The sequence below is a fragment of the Pantherophis guttatus genome, chromosome 5, assembly GCF_059756535.1.
Source record: "Pantherophis guttatus breed Tessera chromosome 5, ASM5975653v1, whole genome shotgun sequence".
In the NCBI taxonomy this organism is placed as follows: domain Eukaryota; kingdom Metazoa; phylum Chordata; class Lepidosauria; order Squamata; family Colubridae; genus Pantherophis; species Pantherophis guttatus.
Genome location: NC_142067.1, coordinates 16680805 through 16698521, shown reverse-complemented (window position 1 = coordinate 16698521; position 17717 = coordinate 16680805). Strand labels below are relative to the sequence as shown.

General features: G+C 38.8%; 1 protein-coding gene across 2 annotated transcripts in view; it reads left to right on the top strand.

Annotated features, from left to right (window-relative positions):
- The window catches only part of TRPC6 (transient receptor potential cation channel subfamily C member 6), a 74868-nt gene extending 58190 nt beyond the window's left edge, over window positions 1–16678 (top strand). The window contains exons 6-12 of one of the 2 annotated variants that reach the window (XM_034408935.3): window positions 1408–1623; window positions 2741–3005; window positions 5601–5796; window positions 7214–7417; window positions 9755–9838; window positions 11723–11798; window positions 16047–16678. In XM_034408935.3, coding sequence (XP_034264826.1) covers window positions 1408–1623; window positions 2741–3005; window positions 5601–5796; window positions 7214–7417; window positions 9755–9838; window positions 11723–11798; window positions 16047–16198 — 1193 coding nt within the window. In that variant the 3' untranslated portion in view covers window positions 16199–16678. The remainder of the gene's footprint in view (window positions 1–1407; window positions 1624–2740; window positions 3006–5600; window positions 5797–7213; window positions 7418–9754; window positions 9839–11722; window positions 11799–16046) is intronic. The other variant, XM_034408945.3, reaches the window with a different exon arrangement.
- Window positions 16679–17717: the final 1039 nt, after the last annotated feature.

Here is a 17717-nt window from a genome sequence, read left to right as displayed (position 1 = left end):
AAAAACAAGAACATCTAGTTGCCTTTTGGAAAAGCAGTTTTGGGACAATCGTGACCTGGATGATTGAGAATCTTGATAGCAGTCTTGAGTTGCATCAACAGAGGTAGAATGGTGACATAAGGGGAAATAATAGTTCTGCTCTATGCTGGTCAGATTACCCCTGTGTCCAGTTCTGATCACTACAATTCAAGCAAGATCTGGAACTTAAGGAACTGGAAAGAATGCAGAGAAAAACCAATTAACATGATGATGGTTCTATGGAAAGTGATGAAGAACTTAGATATGTTTGACCTAAAGAAGAGAAGGTTAAGGAGAGAGATAACAAGAGCTTTCAAATCCTTGAAGGTCTATAACAGAGTGTAGGTATTTATTCTGCATAACTCTCAGAGATTAACTAGGTGTGGAGACTTTACAGAGGGAGAACCAGACCTGAAATAAGAAAAAAAATTCTGACTGTGAGAACCATAGACACGTCTCACTTAATGACCATTCGATGACCATTCAAAGTCATGACAGCACTGAACATATGGTACTTATGCTCAGTCCTCAAAGTTATGGCCATTACAGGGTCCCCACGGTTGTGTGATCAACAAGATAGACACAGACTTCAGAGGATAATTAAAACTGCAGAAAAAACAATGGCTACCAACCTGCCTTCCATTGAGGACTTGTATACTGCACAAGTCCAAATGAGGCCTGTGAAAATATTTACAGACCCCTTGCCTCCTGGATATAAACTGTTTCAACTCCTACCCTCAAAACGACGCTATAAAGCACTGCACATCAGAACAACTAGACACAAGAACAGTTTTTTCTCTGAACGCCATCACTCTGCTAAACAAATAATTCCCTCAACATTCTCAAACTATTCACTAAGTCTGCACTACTATTAATCTTCTCATCGTTCCTATCACCCATCTCCTCCCACTTATGACTGTAATTTTATTGCTTGTATCCTGCTTATTTGTACCCTATGACTATAATTAAGTGTTGTACCTTATGATTCTTGATGAACGTATCTTTTCTTTTATGTACACTGAGAGCATATGCACCAAGACAAATTCCTTGTGTGTCCAATCACACTTGGCCAATAAAGAATTCTGTTCTGTTCTGTTCTGTTCTGTTCTATTCTATTCTATTCTATTCTATTCTATTCTATTCTATTCTATTCTATTCTATTCTATTCTATTCTATTCTATTCTATTCTATTCTATTCTATTCTATTCTATTCTGGCGCTTGGCAGCCGGTCTGCACTTACAAGTACAGATCATGCTTCAGCTAACTCTCCCCTGTCCACCCCCATCTCTGTTCTTTTGACTGTTGTGTACCATGTTCAGAGTCTTTTGAAGGTAAGGAGAGGCACGAAGTCTAAAGCTAATGTCCTGTTTTCTTCTTTCTTCTTTTAGGTATGATATGGGCTGAATGCAAAGAAATTTGGTCCCAAGGTCCCAAGGAATATCTTTTTGAGTTGTGGAATATGCTAGATTTTGGTATGTTGGCTATTTTTGCAGCCTCATTCATTGCCAGGTTCATGGCCTTCTGGCACGCTTCTAGAGCCCAGAATATTGTTGACGCTAATACAACTGCAATATTGGATCCCAGGATAAAGTACTACACTTTGGGTGAGCAGCTCAGATTTATACTATAGAGCTAAACTAACGTTTTATTTCCTTCCAAATATGAATTTATATTATTCAGAATTGAAATATACCGTATATACTTATATATAAATCCATCCAAAAATAAGCCTCAATTTTTTTTAACCAGACTTGACTTATCTTAGAAATGAAACAGAATAATACCAGATAAACGTGCCCTTTTGCTTCTAAAGTAAAAGAGGTTTTACTGAATGGCCATGAAAGTAAATTAAATGCTATAAAGTAAATATCAGCAAGACGTTATAAACAAGCCATCTCCAGATAATATACGGCAGTTTTTAAAATATTTTTTAAAAAATATGACACCTTCTGGATCTGATGAGACAGCGACTCTCAAAATTCTAGCTTTCTTGTCCTTCACTGGCTGGGAGTTGCAAAAAAGTTGCAACCCCAACTTATAATAAAAAGCAGCAGGATATAAAAGGTTGATTTAACTCATTTTATGAGATGCCATAATTTATTCACCAAGTTTATCAGCCATAATCTGCGGGAAAAGTGACGTGTTCATTGCAAACCTGAATGTAAACAGTATTGAAGTCAAAGAGACACACTTCTGAAGATTGTTGCTTGAACTCAGTTCCAGAACAAAGGAAGATCCTCTCATTTCCTCAGTTGTCTTATTTCATACAAGGTTAAATGATACCTAGGCTACAGGTAGTAATACAATGGTCATAAGTGTGAAAAATTGTCGTTTCAGTGCTGTTGTAACTTCAAACAGTCACTAAATGAACGTAAATTGAGGACTAGCTGTACTGTGGTTGACCTAATGTTTTGAGCAGGCATGTAGGACAGTGGTGGGTTTCAAATTTTACTACCGTTTCTGTGGGCATGGCTTGGCGGGCGTGGCATGGCTTGGCAGGCGTGGCTTGGTGGGTGTGGCAGGGGAAGGATACTGCAAAATCCCCATTTCCTTCTGATCAGCTGAGACTTGGTAAGCAGAGAATAGATGGGGGCGGGGCCAGTCAGAATTTTTACTACCGGTTCTCCAGAACTGGTCAGAACCTGCTGAAACCCACCTCTGATGTAGGAGGACCAAAGCTCAACATATTAAACTAAAATTCTTCTATTTCTTTCTTTTTAGCAAGAATAGACTGGGATCCATCTGACCCTCAAATCATATCCGAAGGCTTGTATGCAATTGCTGTGGTTTTAAGTTTCTCACGCATCGCCTATATTTTGCCAGCCAACGAAAGCTTTGGACCCTTGCAGATATCACTTGGTAGAACTGTGAAAGACATTTTCAAGTTCATGGTCATATTTATCATGGTTTTTGTGGCCTTCATGATAGGAATGTTTAATCTCTATTCCTATTACTTGGGAGCAAAGCAGAATGAAGCATTTACTACGTAAGTTAATCCTTGTGGAATCTGTGAATGATTGTATTGGAAGGCACTCAACTGGATTAAGTATTTTTGATTTTGTAACATTCTTAGTGTGAGCAGAATGTATTTGATTCCCTTGTCATAGTTAGCTACGGTTGCTGACCCTAAAACATTTCTCTGCTGTACCGTTTTTATGCTGTTAATATTGATGCCTTCAGATCTGTGAAATCGGATTAGGTGAACGTTTTCATGAATGAGGAAGGATCACTGCTTTTAATCAGTGTGATTTTTTTTCATACTACTGTATTTTGTTAGATTGCCATAAAATGGATTGATGAGATTATTAGAGAAAGCGGAACTATGGTGCCTGTACATTTTCCTAAGAAGAGATATTAAGCAGAAAAAAAATTATGAAATACATTTCATATTCTTTACTCTGTAAAAATTCAATATTCTGATGCAGATGTGTTAGCATGCATTTAGTTAATTTATTCATTTATTTATTTGTATCCTGCCTTTATTATTTTTACAAACAGTCCAAAATGGTGAACATATCCAGCACATCTTCCTCCAAGGACTATCTCTATACAGAGAATCTTAAAATCCTAAATCCAACATTGTGCATTATGAAATAAACTGTATCAAAATTCATACTGTAAATTGTTGCAGTTTGGAATTTTAATCAATTCTCCACCTGTGCCTCCAACTATATTTTGGATTTATTTACACTCATTCCCAGATGTATTGTTTTCCTTTCGTTATCCAACATTTTATGCTGACTAACAAACTTCAGTTCTAATTGCTCTATTTTGTTTCTCTTTATATTCTTTCTGTCCCATTTTGGTGTTATTGAAGCATTAGTTTTTTCCCCAATCCAGTACTGATTTTTTTGTGTTTGTGGATAGTATTGTTGTGGTTTCATCAGGAACAACATTCAAAAAGATTGAGATTGCTGTTATTATGTAAAAGGATATTAAGAAAATGTCCAAATCAGATCATGCCAGAACATGCCCATTTCTTTCAAATATGCTAAGAAAATGTAAACATGTAGAAAAAAGGAAGGCAATTATATTTAAAAGAAGAAAAAAAGAGCGGTATATTAGACGACTAGAAACATTTCTACTTTTGACTTGCCAAAATAATTGCATTTTTCCTTTTTTTTCTAGCAACATCTGATCATGTCTCACTTAAACTTTTAAAACGATTGATGTTTATGTTATTATATTTTTTTTATTGTTGTGATCCACCCAAAACAATTGAGGCCTAGAAGTTCAATATATTATCAAATGAAAGAAACAAAGTGTTAAAAAGTTATGATATTCATGTAGTTGCTTACCAAGCACATCTAAATTCTATTAAAGTAACCGAAATATCTTTACAATCCCCAAGACATATCACAACTTTTGAGAATCCCTAATGTTTGGAAATTGAAAGTTGAAAAATTTGACATGCCCAATTCATTGAGACATTTGTGTGTATTCACAAGGAAGAGTCAAAAAATGCAAGATGATAGGTGTGATGTCACACCACCTTTGGATGTTAGTACGGCGTTGATACAGGTGGAAACGGGTGGGCTTTAGATTGTGACAATGCACCTTCATCTTCCAATTTTGGATATACAGGTAGTCCATGACTTACAACAGTTCATTTAGTGACCATTTGAAGTTACAATGGGATTGAAAAAAGTGATTTATGACCATTTTTCACACTTACGACCACTGCAGCATTCTCATGGTCATGTAATCAAAATTCAGACGCTTTGCACTTGGCTCATATTTATGATGGTTGCAGTGTCCAGAGGTCATGTGATCGCCTTTTGAAATCTTCTGACAAGCAAAGTTAGCGAGTTTCGCTTAATCATGTTACAACTGCAGCAGAGGTGGGTTTCAGCAGGTTCTGACCAGTTCTGGAGAACCGGTAGCGGAAATTTTGAGTAGTTCAGAGAACCGGTAGTAAATATACTGACTAGCCCCGCCCCCATCTATTTTCTGCCTCCCAAGTCCCAGCTGATTGGGAGGAAATGGGGATTTTGCAATATCCCTCCCCTGCCATGCCCACCAAGCCACACCCACCAAGCTACACACACAGAACCGGTAATAAACATTTTTGAAACCCACCACTGAACTAGATGACATTGGGCCTATCAGGAGACTGGGAGTTCTAGTCCAGTGGTGGGTTGCTCCCGGTTCAGTCCGGTTCTATAGAACCGGTAGTAAAACCGGCAGGAGGCTCCGCCCACCCATCACAATGTCATCATGGGTGATATGCGCAGAAGCACATGCAGTCTCATTGCGAACTGGTAGTAAAGGTAAGTAGAATCCACCCCTGAACTGCAGTGATTCACTTAACAAATGTACCAAGAAAAGTTGTAAAATGGAGCAAAACTCACTTAATAACTGTCTTACTTAGCAACAGAAATTTTGGGCTTATTTGTGCTCATAAGTCGAGGACTACCTGTACAAATATACAACACGTATCCTGCAAATACCATCCATGACATAATATATTTTCAAGGACTATTAATTAAAGATAGGCAAATTGCTGCTAATGCAGTTCAATTTTTCTAGATCTTTTGCAAGATTTGTTCATGCTTCTATTTATTCTTTTTTTTTTTTTCAGAGTGGAAGAAAGCTTCAAGACTTTGTTCTGGGCAATATTTGGACTTTCCGAAGTAAAATCTGTGGTCATAAATTATAACCACAAATTTATTGAAAATATTGGCTATGTCCTTTATGGTGTTTATAATGTCACCATGGTTATTGTTTTGTTGAACATGCTTATCGCAATGATCAATAGTTCCTTCCAGGAAATTGAGGTAATATTTTGATTAAACTGATATGGGCTTTCCTCAGAGACATGAAAATGTTGTACATATTCTTAATTAGGAACTACAGCCATGCTAATAAACAAACACAGGAAACATTGTAGCATAGAAGCAGTCTTTGAGCTAATAGAGCTTTTCTTTAAAATTATTACTGTTCATTAAAATTATATTTATGGCTCTGCTGATAGTTAAATATGAGTATTCAGCAATAAAACTCTATATTTGCATCAGTCTTCTGTTTTGGCCAAGGCTGGTTCTGGAAGATTGTCATGAGAGCTTCCTGAATGCTTTTGGGTGTTGCTTCCTGGGGACAGAATTATGTTCTGGCCAAATCCAGCAAGACTATTCTGATACTTTTATACCTAGTTTTAGACACTGTAATTTAAGAAAGATGTTGACAGGCTAGAACAGGTCCAGAAGAAGAGAAAAGAGATGATACATAGCCTGCACGCTAAGGCCTGTGAAGAAAAGTTGAAGGGTGTTAGCTTGGGGAAGAGGCTATTAAAAATGATGTATTACTCACCTTCTGAAGCTATAGCTACAGTAGATAGTTCTCTGCCATTTTGGAACATAAGACATAAAAGAGCAGGAAAAAATAAAAAAGGATTTTAACTAAATGCCAGAAAGAATCACCTGACAAAATAAGCTAATATACTGGAAAAAAGAGAAGTATTTTCTGCACTAAGGAAACCAGTTTTTATTTCTTAGCACCGAGCAAAGAAGTTTTGTTTGAATCACTCAATCAGTGTGCTAATTTTCTAACATCTTGCTGCTCAGAAATTTGCATTCAGGTTGCTGCTTTTATTTTGTTGTTTTAGTGTTGTGCTTTTTAATAATTATAGTTAATTGTATATTTAATGTATTTGCATTTCATGTGTTTATTTAACAATATTTATAGCCAGCTCCAAAACCTAATATAGATCACCCTGACAAAATGTAGATTTTGAAGAATGGCATCTATCTATTTCTTTTTACAATCCTGTAACCCCTTGCATTGGGGTGGAGTCGGGGCGACTGAATGGAGCTAAACGTTTACTGGCCAGATTCCCTTCCTGACACCTACATGCAGTTCGCAGCAGATATTTTCTCTTTGAGCCCAGAAAGAGAAATATCTGCCACTGCCTAGAATTGAAATCTCAACCTCCTGAATATGAAATGAGCATCTTAAGATCTAGGTCACTGCACTGCTCGTACATATATTAAAAAGTGTGTGTGTGTGTGTGTGTGTGTGTGTGTGTGTGACTGAGTGTGAGTGTGTGTGAGAGAAAGAGAGAGACACACACAGACAGAGAGAGAGAGTGCATTTGTAGGAATTTAGACAAATTTGCAGCTCTAAACAAGTGTATATTCTCTTTTGTGTACCACTGTTTCAGGTAACCACTGACTGACTGTTTTCTCTGCCTTTCAGGATGATGCCGATGTAGAATGGAAGTTTGCCAGAGCAAAACTCTGGTTTTCTTATTTTGAGGAAGGCCGAACTCTTCCTGTCCCTTTCAATCTGGTGCCCAGCCCCAAATCTCTGCTGTACTTTTCCCTCAGAATAAAGACATGGATTTTTAAACTACTGTTTTGCCACGTGAAGGGTTTCCAGGAGGATGCTGAGATGAATCAGGTAACCAGCTGCCACATACTAGAATTGTATATTTTTCATAGTTTGAGTTGGAGGAGGAAATAGGTGCTATTTCTACACCATTCAACACAATGGCTGCCTCAGGAGGTGAGCTTTCAGCAAGTAAAATCAGCGGCTATTACACTGCTACCCTACTGTTTCAGGAAATGAGGCAGCATACTTAGCATTGTTTAAAGCCAGCTTTTAGACTATTAGACAATTGGAAAGTGTACTGACTTTGTGCATCCTGCCACCACGTGTTCAAAGACTGTAATGCAATGTAATTTCACTTGGACCTTTTAAAATTTAACAGCCAGTGTTGAAATATTATTACACTGAAACAATTGAATGCAACTGCCTCATGAAATCTGCCTTCTGCTTTTTATGTCTTACTTTCAGAGGGACTGAGAATTATTTCTGACTTTCTTTTAGTGGTAGTTTTGAGCATTATTGTAGGAGGTCCCTGCTCTTGCTGGCGGCCCTGATCTTTCCATCACCTTGAATTAGAAAGCTCTCCCCATGGATGAAGTTTCCCTTATTATGACTTCTTCACGGAAGCATGAGAAATCAGGAGAACTGTAGAGTGCCGAAGAGATGATTTTATGTGAAAAGTAGGAATTGGTGCATATCTTGTTGACTTTAGAACTAAACAGCTGTAAATGCTCCAGTCTTCTTTTCTGAAACAAATCTTAGAAAGGAAATTCTCTTTCACGAGAGAGAGTTAGAAATGAAAAATAGAGGATAGTTTTTCTGCATAACACTAAAAATAACTGTTCCTATAAACAATTTGCTTAGAGAGAGTGTTAGTGAGAAGATTCTCATATTCCAGAACATGAAGGATTCCTGTGAGATTTTGCTTCCTGAAAACTGCTCTTCCAAGAACTGAATTTCTAAAGAAAAAACATCATACTTGATGCATCTGGATGAAAAACACATGTTTTAGATGGAATTTGGTAATTATGTGGTAGTTAGAGGAGAAAATGAAGGCAATGTTAGTTAAAATCCTTGGTCTATTCTTCAGAATCTACATGTATCAGGATGTACGTATGCAAGTAGAATTAAGCTAATTGAGAGAATTTATAAATGGATATCCAAAGGGACAAATCACATTTATTAAGGAATACTCCAATTTGCATGTTAAGCTTTCTATCCTTAAAATGAAGAAAATAAGGAGAAATCAAGCTATTTTTTCTTAAGAATATCAATTTTCCGCTTAGGGGAATGCAAAGGAAAAAGAGGAATGAAGAAGGAGATGCTTATTTTTTTTTCTCTTCTAAAGCTCTTACGGATTAATAAATAAAATGATCAATATTTTGGAGCTCATGTCTAATAGTTATTATGTTTGATATGATAGGTTGCTCTTCCTTTATCATGTTTGTAGCTAAAGCTTCAGTCATTTGGGGAAATAAAGTACTCCAGCAAATATAAAATGTGATTAGTTTTTGAAAATACTTTGATCCATGTGAACATTTGATTAGATTAACAGAGTTGGAAAGGACCTTGTAGGTCATCTAGTCCAACCCCCTGCCCAAGCGGGAGACCCTGCACCATTTCTGATAAATGGCAGTCCAATCTCTTCTTGAAAGCCTCCACTGATGAAGCTCCCATAACGTCCGAAGGCAAGCTGTTCCATTGGCTGATTTTTCTCACTGTCAGAACATTTCTCCTTATTTCCAGGTTGAATATATCCTTAATCAGTTCCCATCCGTTATTCCTTGTCTGGTCTTCAGGTCCTTGGAAAATAGCTTGACCCCTTCCTCTCTGGGGTAGCGCGTCAAATATTGGAACTCTGCTATCATGTGTCCCCTGGTCCTTTTCTTCACTGGACTAGCCATGCCCAGTTCCTGCAACCATTCATCGTATGTTTTAGCCTCTAGTCCCCTAATCATCCTGGTTGCTCTTCTCTGCACTTTTTCTAGAGTCTCAGCATCTTTTTTATAGAGTGGTGACCAAAACTGGATGCAGTATTCTAGGTGTGGTCTTACTAAGGCTTTATAGAGTGGTGATGAGAACGTAACCATGTTAATTTAGTGAAGCAGAGAGCCTGGATCCTCAAAATCTACCATCAAGTTCCTAGATAAAAAGATAATACAGAAGACTGGATACAAAAGGTCATGAAATGAGAGAAAATAAATTGGAGTGACATATCTATACAGAACCCAGTTGTTAGTTGGTGACAATTAATAAAATTGTACCACTAAATAAAAACATTCACCTATTTTTCCTTGGCTTATATTTGGGGGTTCCTTGCTTATCTTCTTTGAAATATCCAGCAGGTAGAAAAAAGGGGGGAAAAAATGGAATTATCTAAGAAAACTTCTCATTATTTCTTATTTTCAGATGGAGCATAATAAGCTACCAAATATAAGAAGTACAGATGATATCGACTTAAACAGTTCAAATAATTCACAAAGAAAGTACCAGGTAAGTGTCAAATTTGCATCTTATGCTTAACTAGATCAGTTAAAGACATAATTGTGGCATCTTCAGAAGAACTTAGCCAAGTTTAACCTGGGTTATATTTTTTGTGAATTAATTTGTCATATAGGGCTACCAGATCTGGACTGTAGAATTTAGGATGGCTTTTATATAAAAGCAAAGCGCTAGATTTTTTAAAAAAACTATACCTTTATTTTTACAACCCAGGTCTCATAACTCAACCTGTTTGGTTGGTTATGGTTTGTTGTATTTTGCAGATCTGAAAGAAATGGGTTAATTCAGTAAGTGACAAATCTAGTGGGAATCCAGCCAATTGGAACCAGCCAGGAAATTCAATAGACAGAATTCTGCAGAATTTTAGTACAAGGTGTAAGACATATTCAGTCTTACATGAAGAAGTCACAAAGTAACTTGTGAGAAGACTCAACTGTGAAAAATGCCATACCGGAATCCTTCCCTCAGGAATTGCCATGATTCAATAGAATAGAAGAATAGAGTTGGAAAGGGACCTTAGAGGTCTTCTAGTCCAACTCTCTGCTCAGGCAGGAAACCCTACACCTCTTCAGACAAATGATTATCCAATTTCTTCTTTAAAACTTCCAGTGTTGGAGCATTCACAACCTCTGGAGGCAAGTTGTTCCACTGATTAATTGTTCTAACTATTGAATCACAACAGCGCATGAATTAATAAAAAGTCTCCACTAGGCCATTGAGTCCAATTCCCTGTTCTCTTCAGAAAATCTAAATTAAACCATCTGAGACAGATGGCCTTCTAACTCTCCATTTCAATGCATCCAGTGAAAAGATCTCACCAGCTTTTTGAACAACTGGTTCTACAGGCTGTTCTTATTGTTCAGAAGTTTTTCCTAACTTTCAAGGTGGAATCCATCTCTCTCTCATTGATTTCCATTATTCTGTGCCTTTTCCTTTGGGGTAATAGCCAACTTATCTTGGCCTTCCGAGTAAATCTCTTAATGGATTGTTCTGAATATGAATCTCCTGCATCAGTTTGGGTCAATGGAAAAATATAGGGAAATTGTTGTTGTTAGTTGCGAAGTCATTTTCAACCCATCGCGACCCCATGGACAATGTTCCTCCAGGCCTTCCTGTCCTCTACCATCCTCTGGAGTCCATTTAAGTTCATGCCTACTGCTTCAGTAACTCCAGCCAGCCACCTCGTTCTCGGTCATCCCCTTCTTCTTTTGCTCTCAATCTTTCCCAGCATTAGGCTCTTCTCCAGTGAGTCCTTCCTTCTCATTAGGTGGCCAAAGTATTTGAGTTTCATCTTCAGGATCTGGCCTTCTAAAGAGCAGTCAAGGTTGATCTCCTTTAGGACTGACCGGTTTGATCGCCTTGCAGTCCAAGGGACTTGCAGGAGTCTTCTCCAGCACCATAGTTCAAAGGCCTCAATTCTTTGGCGCTCAGTCTTTCTTACGGTTTTGTTATGGAAATTGTTATGGAAATAAGGGAAATTTGGTATGAAGCAGTAAATTCTACTATGTTCAGTGGGGCTTCTGAGTTAATATACTTAATATACATCATGGGTCCCCAACCCCTGAGCTGTGGATCAGCATCGTGGCGGCATGTCAGAAACTGGGCCATGCAAACAAGCAAAGCCCCATCCTCAGGATGCAGGCAGCATGCGAAACTACGATCCTTCCGGTCCTCTCTCCATGGAACCAGTCCTTGATGCCCAAAAGGTTGGGAGCTGCTAATATACATGACACGGCGATATTTGTATAAGCATCAGTCTGGTCATAGCAAGGCTCTGAATAGTTCCGGGAGGGCAAGCCAAGCGTTAGTCAGCTTGTAGAATTAGGATCCTTTCATCAAAGCTAAAATAATTTTTTTTATGCTTCTCTTTTCTAGAAGATCATGAAACGTCTTATTAAACGTTATGTACTGAAAGCTCAAGTAGACAGAGAAAGTGATGAAGTCAATGAAGGTAAGATTGTAGAATGGCTATAATTCTTAATATTAGATAAGAAAGTTTTCTTGTTTGTTTGTATCATCAAGACTTTAGTTGTATCTTTGCTGCCAAACATGTATTTTTAATCCATGGTCTGTACTAGCCTTGTGCAATTCTAGAAGTGTCTCCTCAAAATCATGCTGTCAAAGATTCATTAGCAAATTGATGAATAACAGAAGCAGAGTTTTCAGGTCATGGCTGTAGAAAGCAGAAAATGTAAGAGGTGAATGGGATCTTGGAGATTTATCTCAACCAGGGGTGAAATTTAAAATGTGTTACTACCGGTTCTGTGGGGGATAATGTGACGGTGGGCGTGGCCAACTTTTTTTTTTTTTTTAACTTTTCAAAGCATTTTTTCTAATGCTTTGAAAAGCCTCTCTGACTATCAGGCAACTCAGCTGGGATCGTCAGAGACTTTTCAAAACATTTTTTTTACCACCTCTTCGGCCAAGAGGTTGCAGAAAAAAATGTTTTGAAAAGCCTCTGAGGATCCCAGCTGAGCCGCGCGATCATCAGAGGCTTTATTTTTTACTTTTAAAAGCATTTTTTCATCAGAAGAGGTTGTAGAAAAAATGCTTTGAAAAGTAAAAAAAAAAAGCCTCTGATGATCGTGCGACTCAGCTGAGCATGGTGGGGCGGCTTTTTGCTACCGGTTCTCCGAACCACCCGCCGCCATCATTACCGGATTGGGTGATCTGGTCCGAACCGGGAGCATTTCACCCCGATCCCAACCTAATTGCCCAATGCAGGAATCCATTATTACAGCAAAGTGTAGTGCATCGAGTCTTGGGTGGGCTTAATACACCTATAAATATAGGTAGTCCTTGGCTTATGACCACAATTGAGGCCAAAATTTCTGTTGCCAAGTGAAACATTTAACTGACTTTGGTCTCAGTTTATGAGCTTTCTTGCCACAGTTGTTAAGTGAATCAGTGCAGTTGTTAAGTTGGTAACACAGTTGTTAAGTCAATTTGGCTTCCCCATTGACTTTGTCAGTCAGAAGGTCGCAAAAGATGATTACATGACCCCCAGGACACTGCAACCATCATAAATATGAATCAGTTGCTAAGCATCTGAATTTTGATCACATGACCATGGGGATGCTTCAATGATCATAAGTATCAAAAATGGTCATAAGTCATTTTTTCCAGTGCCATTGTAATTTCAAACAGTCACTAAATGAACTGTTGTAAATTGAAGACAACCTGTATAACTTTTCCTCCAACACACAAACATACATAAAAATCCCCAAATCAAAATAATTCCCGTTTATCACAAATGCTATCTTTTTTTTTCTTGGGGACACTAAAAAAAATAGTGGTATATTACTGATATATCTGGTATATAATAGCAATAGAACTTAGACTTGTATACCGCTTCATGGTGCTTTATAACCCTCTCTAAGCGGTTTACAGAGTCAGCCTCTTGCCCCCAACAATCTGGGTCCTTATTTTACTGACCTCGGAAGGATGGAAGGCTGAGTCAACCTTGAGCCTGGTGAGATTCGAAGTGCCAAATTGCAGTCAGCCAGCAGTCAGCAGAAGTAGCCTGCAGTTCTCATTCTAACCACTGCGCCACCATGGCTATTACTATTGCTATATGTTCTGCAGGCAATGCCACCAGTGATCTCATTACAGAGGAGCAGTAAACATTGACTCGGGAGGGCAATACTTTTATATATCTATTTATTTTTCCTCCTGGATATGTGCAATGGATCCAGAAAGTTGACCTCTGCAATTTGTAACAGGATACAGAGTCTCAATCTGCAAGTCATAATTCGAGCTCTGGTAGATGTGGATAGAACAGCATTTCCACCCTTGACTGAGAAACTAAAGAAAGGACCAGATCTCCGATGTAAAAAAAAAATGTTGAAAGTTTCCAGCAGACTTGATTTTTCAAAAGGAATGACATGTTGAGCAGCCAGTCTGTCCTAAGGCCTTAAATTGTGCTTTGATGTCAGAGGCAAGGCAAGACAAGATAAGGCCAGTTAGCATCTTCTCTGAAATGGGTTTCCCAATTTAATCTTTCCCTGAATTTTGAGGCTAAGATTTGAAAGGCAGAATGAGGTTGCGCTCTTTGGATGAAAAGCAGGGCACGACACAAACCAGCAAAGAAAAGCTCACCCTTTTTCTTGTGCAATATAGGTAGTCCTCAACTTATCACCACAACTGAGAGCGGAATATCCATTGCTCAGCAAAATGGTTGTTGAGCGAGTCATGCCTAATTTTTTTTTTTTTTGCCACAATTGTTAAGTAAATCACTGCAGTTCAGAGGTGGGTTTCAACAGGTTCTAACCAGTTCTGGAGAATCAGTAGTGGAAATTTTGAGTAGTTCGGAGAACCGGTAGTAAAAATTCTGACTGGTCTCACCCCCATCTGTTCTCTGCCTCCCAAGACCCAGCTGATCAGGAGGAAATGGGGATTTTGCAGTAACCTTCCCCTGGAATGGGGTGGGAATGGAGATTTTACAGTATCCTTCCCCTGCCACGCCCACCAAGCCATGCCATGCCCACCAAGCCACACTCACAGAACTGGTATTAAAAAAATTTGAAACCCACCACTGCTGCAGTTGTTAAGTGAATCACATGGTCGTTCAGCAATCCAGCTTTGGGTTAGACTTTGATTGTTAGAGAAGCCAGCTGGGAAGGTCACAAATCGAAATCATATGACCCCGCAGTGCTGCAACCATTGAAAATACACCCTGGTTCCCAAGTACCCAAATTTTGATCATGGGACCAGGAGAATGCTGTGATGGTCATAAGTGTGAAGACCAGTCGTAAGTCACTTTTTTCCAGTGCTATTGTAACTTTGAATGATTGTTAAAAGAACGGTTGTAAGTCAAGGACCGACAATCATTTGTAAGTATGACAAACCAAAGCAGGGAGCTAAAACTTCCCACTGTAAAAAAATAATAGTACAATGTGTCTTATATCTCATAGCATTCTTGGAAACAAAGATGGTGTTTGAACCTGATGCCAAAAAAACCCCCAATGAAGTTAAAAATAGCTCCTGTCAGGGATCCATATACTGTAGATGTGAAGGACAAGGATGTCTATGGAAATTATCAGTCATCCAGGCAGGGGTGAAATCCAGCAGGTTCTAACAGGTTCTGGAGAACTGGTAGTGGAAATTTTGAGTAGTTTGGAGAACCGGCAAATACCACCTCTGGCTGGCCCCAGAGTGGGGTGGGAATGGCGATTTTGCAATATCCTTCCCCTGGAGTGGGGTGGGAATGGAGATTTTGCAGTATCCTTCCCCTGGAGTGGGGTGGGAATGGAGATTTTGCAGCATCCTTCCTCTGCCATGCCCACCAAGCCACACTACACCCACCAAGCCACACCCACAGAGCTGGTAGTAAAAAAATTTGAATTTCACCACTGCATCGAGGTCATGGTTGTCCCAAAGGTGCTTTTTCAAGAGGCAACTGGACTTTCTGGTTTTTCTTTGAAGACGTTTTGTTTCTTGGATAAGAAGCTTCTTGGACAACTTTGGGAAGAAGAAGGATCCTAATATCAATATAGCTGATGTTTATCAAATACTATCAAATAGCAGAAGCTATTCAAAATAGTGGCAGAATTAGCTCTGCTTCCAGAGCCAACATTAAACCTTATTTCTCTTCCTGATAAAGATTCTATATTTCTAGGGGGGGGGGAATAACCCACCTCTTTTGAAAAACAGATTTGTTGTTGTTGTTGTTGTTGTTGTTAATAATAATAATAATAATAATAATAATAATAATAATAATAATAATAATCAGCAAGAAAAAAAATCACAAAGTACCGGGACTTGCAAATTGAAGTTGAGCGACTGTGGAAAAAGAAATCATGTGTTGTCCCAATTGTAATTGGAGCCCTTGGAGCAATACCCAAAGGGCTACCCCGCTATTTAGAAATTCTAAATTTACCAGACTTGAACATTTTGACTCTACAAAAAACCACCTTACTCGGAACAGCTTACATCCTCCGATGATACCGTAACAATTCTAGGTCCTTGGTTAGGACTCGAGCTGCTGAGCTATTAACCAGCCTCAAAGGCTGTGAATCTCACTAAAGATTAAATAATAATAATAATAATAATAATAATAATGATGATGATAATAATAATGATAATAATAATGCAAAGGTTTCATTACCTTCATTATTGGTGTTTTATTTATTACCTTCCTTCTGGAAACAGGTTTTTGGTTCCTATATTCCTAAGCCTTCTGATCTTTTCTCTTTTACAGGTGAGCTGAAAGAAATTAAACAGGACATCTCAAGCCTTCGATATGAGCTCCTTGAAGAAAAATCACAAAACACAGAAGACCTGGCAGAACTTATCAGAAAACTTGGAGAGAAACTGCGTATTGAACCAAAGCAGGAACAAAGCAGCAGATAACAAGAACTTCTTTCTCAAAAGGAAAAGAAGCAAAAATCCTCCAAGCTGGCAGACCCAATGAAAGCCATATCAGTGTTTACCTCCCTTTGTTCTCCTTCTGACTTAATTGACACTTTTACAGCAGACATCAAAAGCAGACACATCTTGAATGGACCTTTTTATTATTATTTGTTACAGGGTGGAAAACAGCATTTGACTGAGTTGTTCAATCCCATGCACCAAAGGAGAAAGAGAGAAGAAGAAGAAGAAAAAGAACTTTTCAAAAATAATCTTAAAATTAAAAAAAGACATAAAACACAATCTCGTAAACTATATGACTTTAACTGCTGGATTCTGTTAACATCAAGTTCTTTTTCACATATACAATATGTTCAAACACATACCTTATATCTTAACGTGTATCTGTAATCATAGACCATTAAAATAAAGCGAGGTTGCAATAAATTAGCTAGGAACAGAGTTCCGGTCTTAAAAAGAAAAGAACTGAACCTCCTTTAACTAAAAAGATTATATTCTTAATTAACCAAAGAGATGAATTTCATTGTCAGTATAAAGGCTTAGGGTGGATAAAAGATAAGTTCAAAAGAATACATCTGGAAATTGTTGTATAACTCTAGAACTGGGATGGCAAACCTATGGCACGCGGAGCCATATCGGTGGGCATGCGAGCGTTGCCCTAGCTCAGCTCCGGCGCGCACATCTGATTTTTGGGCCTTCTGGGCCCACCGGAAGTCAACAAGTGGACCATTTCCGGCCTCTGGAGGACTTCCGGGGGTGGGGTGGGGAAGGCTGTTTTCACCCTCCCCAGGCTCCAAGAAAGCCTCTGGAGCCTGGGGAGGGCATAAAACAGACTTACCGGGCCCACCGTGCATGCCAAAAGCGGGGGGGTTTGTGGGGGGGTTGCACGCACATGTGTGTGGGTGGGGCGCCCTGAATTATGGGTACCTATAATTCAGTGCGCCCCACCCACACACATGCACACGGCCCCCCGCGCTCCCTCTGCTTTTGGCACACGATGGCAAAAAGGTTAGCCATCGCTGCTCTAGAACTACTGTAATACAACACCACAGGTATCACTATACTACAGTGACTCCTCAATTTATAACCATAATTGAGCCTGGAATTACAGTCATAAGTCGAGATGGTCATTAAGTGGGTCATCACATGATTGTCCCTGCTGATTTTATGACCTTTTTTTACAGTGGTTGTTAAGTGATTGTGATGGTCGCAAAGCAAATGTTACGGTTGTTAAGCAAACATTGTGCTTGTGAACAGAATACTGTGGTTCTGAAGCAAATCTTTTCTTCGCAGTGGTTGCTTTGTGGTGGGAACTAGAAGCAAACACCAGTTTCTGGCCAAAAAATGTCATAAATCTCAATCATATAACAGCAGGATACTGCAAACAGCCATAAATGCGGTCAGGTTGCCAAGTACCCAAAATGCAAGCATGCAGGGAAGGAGGAAGTTCGAATACAAGTCATGAGTACCTTTTAGGACAGCGGCTTCCAAACTTTGGGGC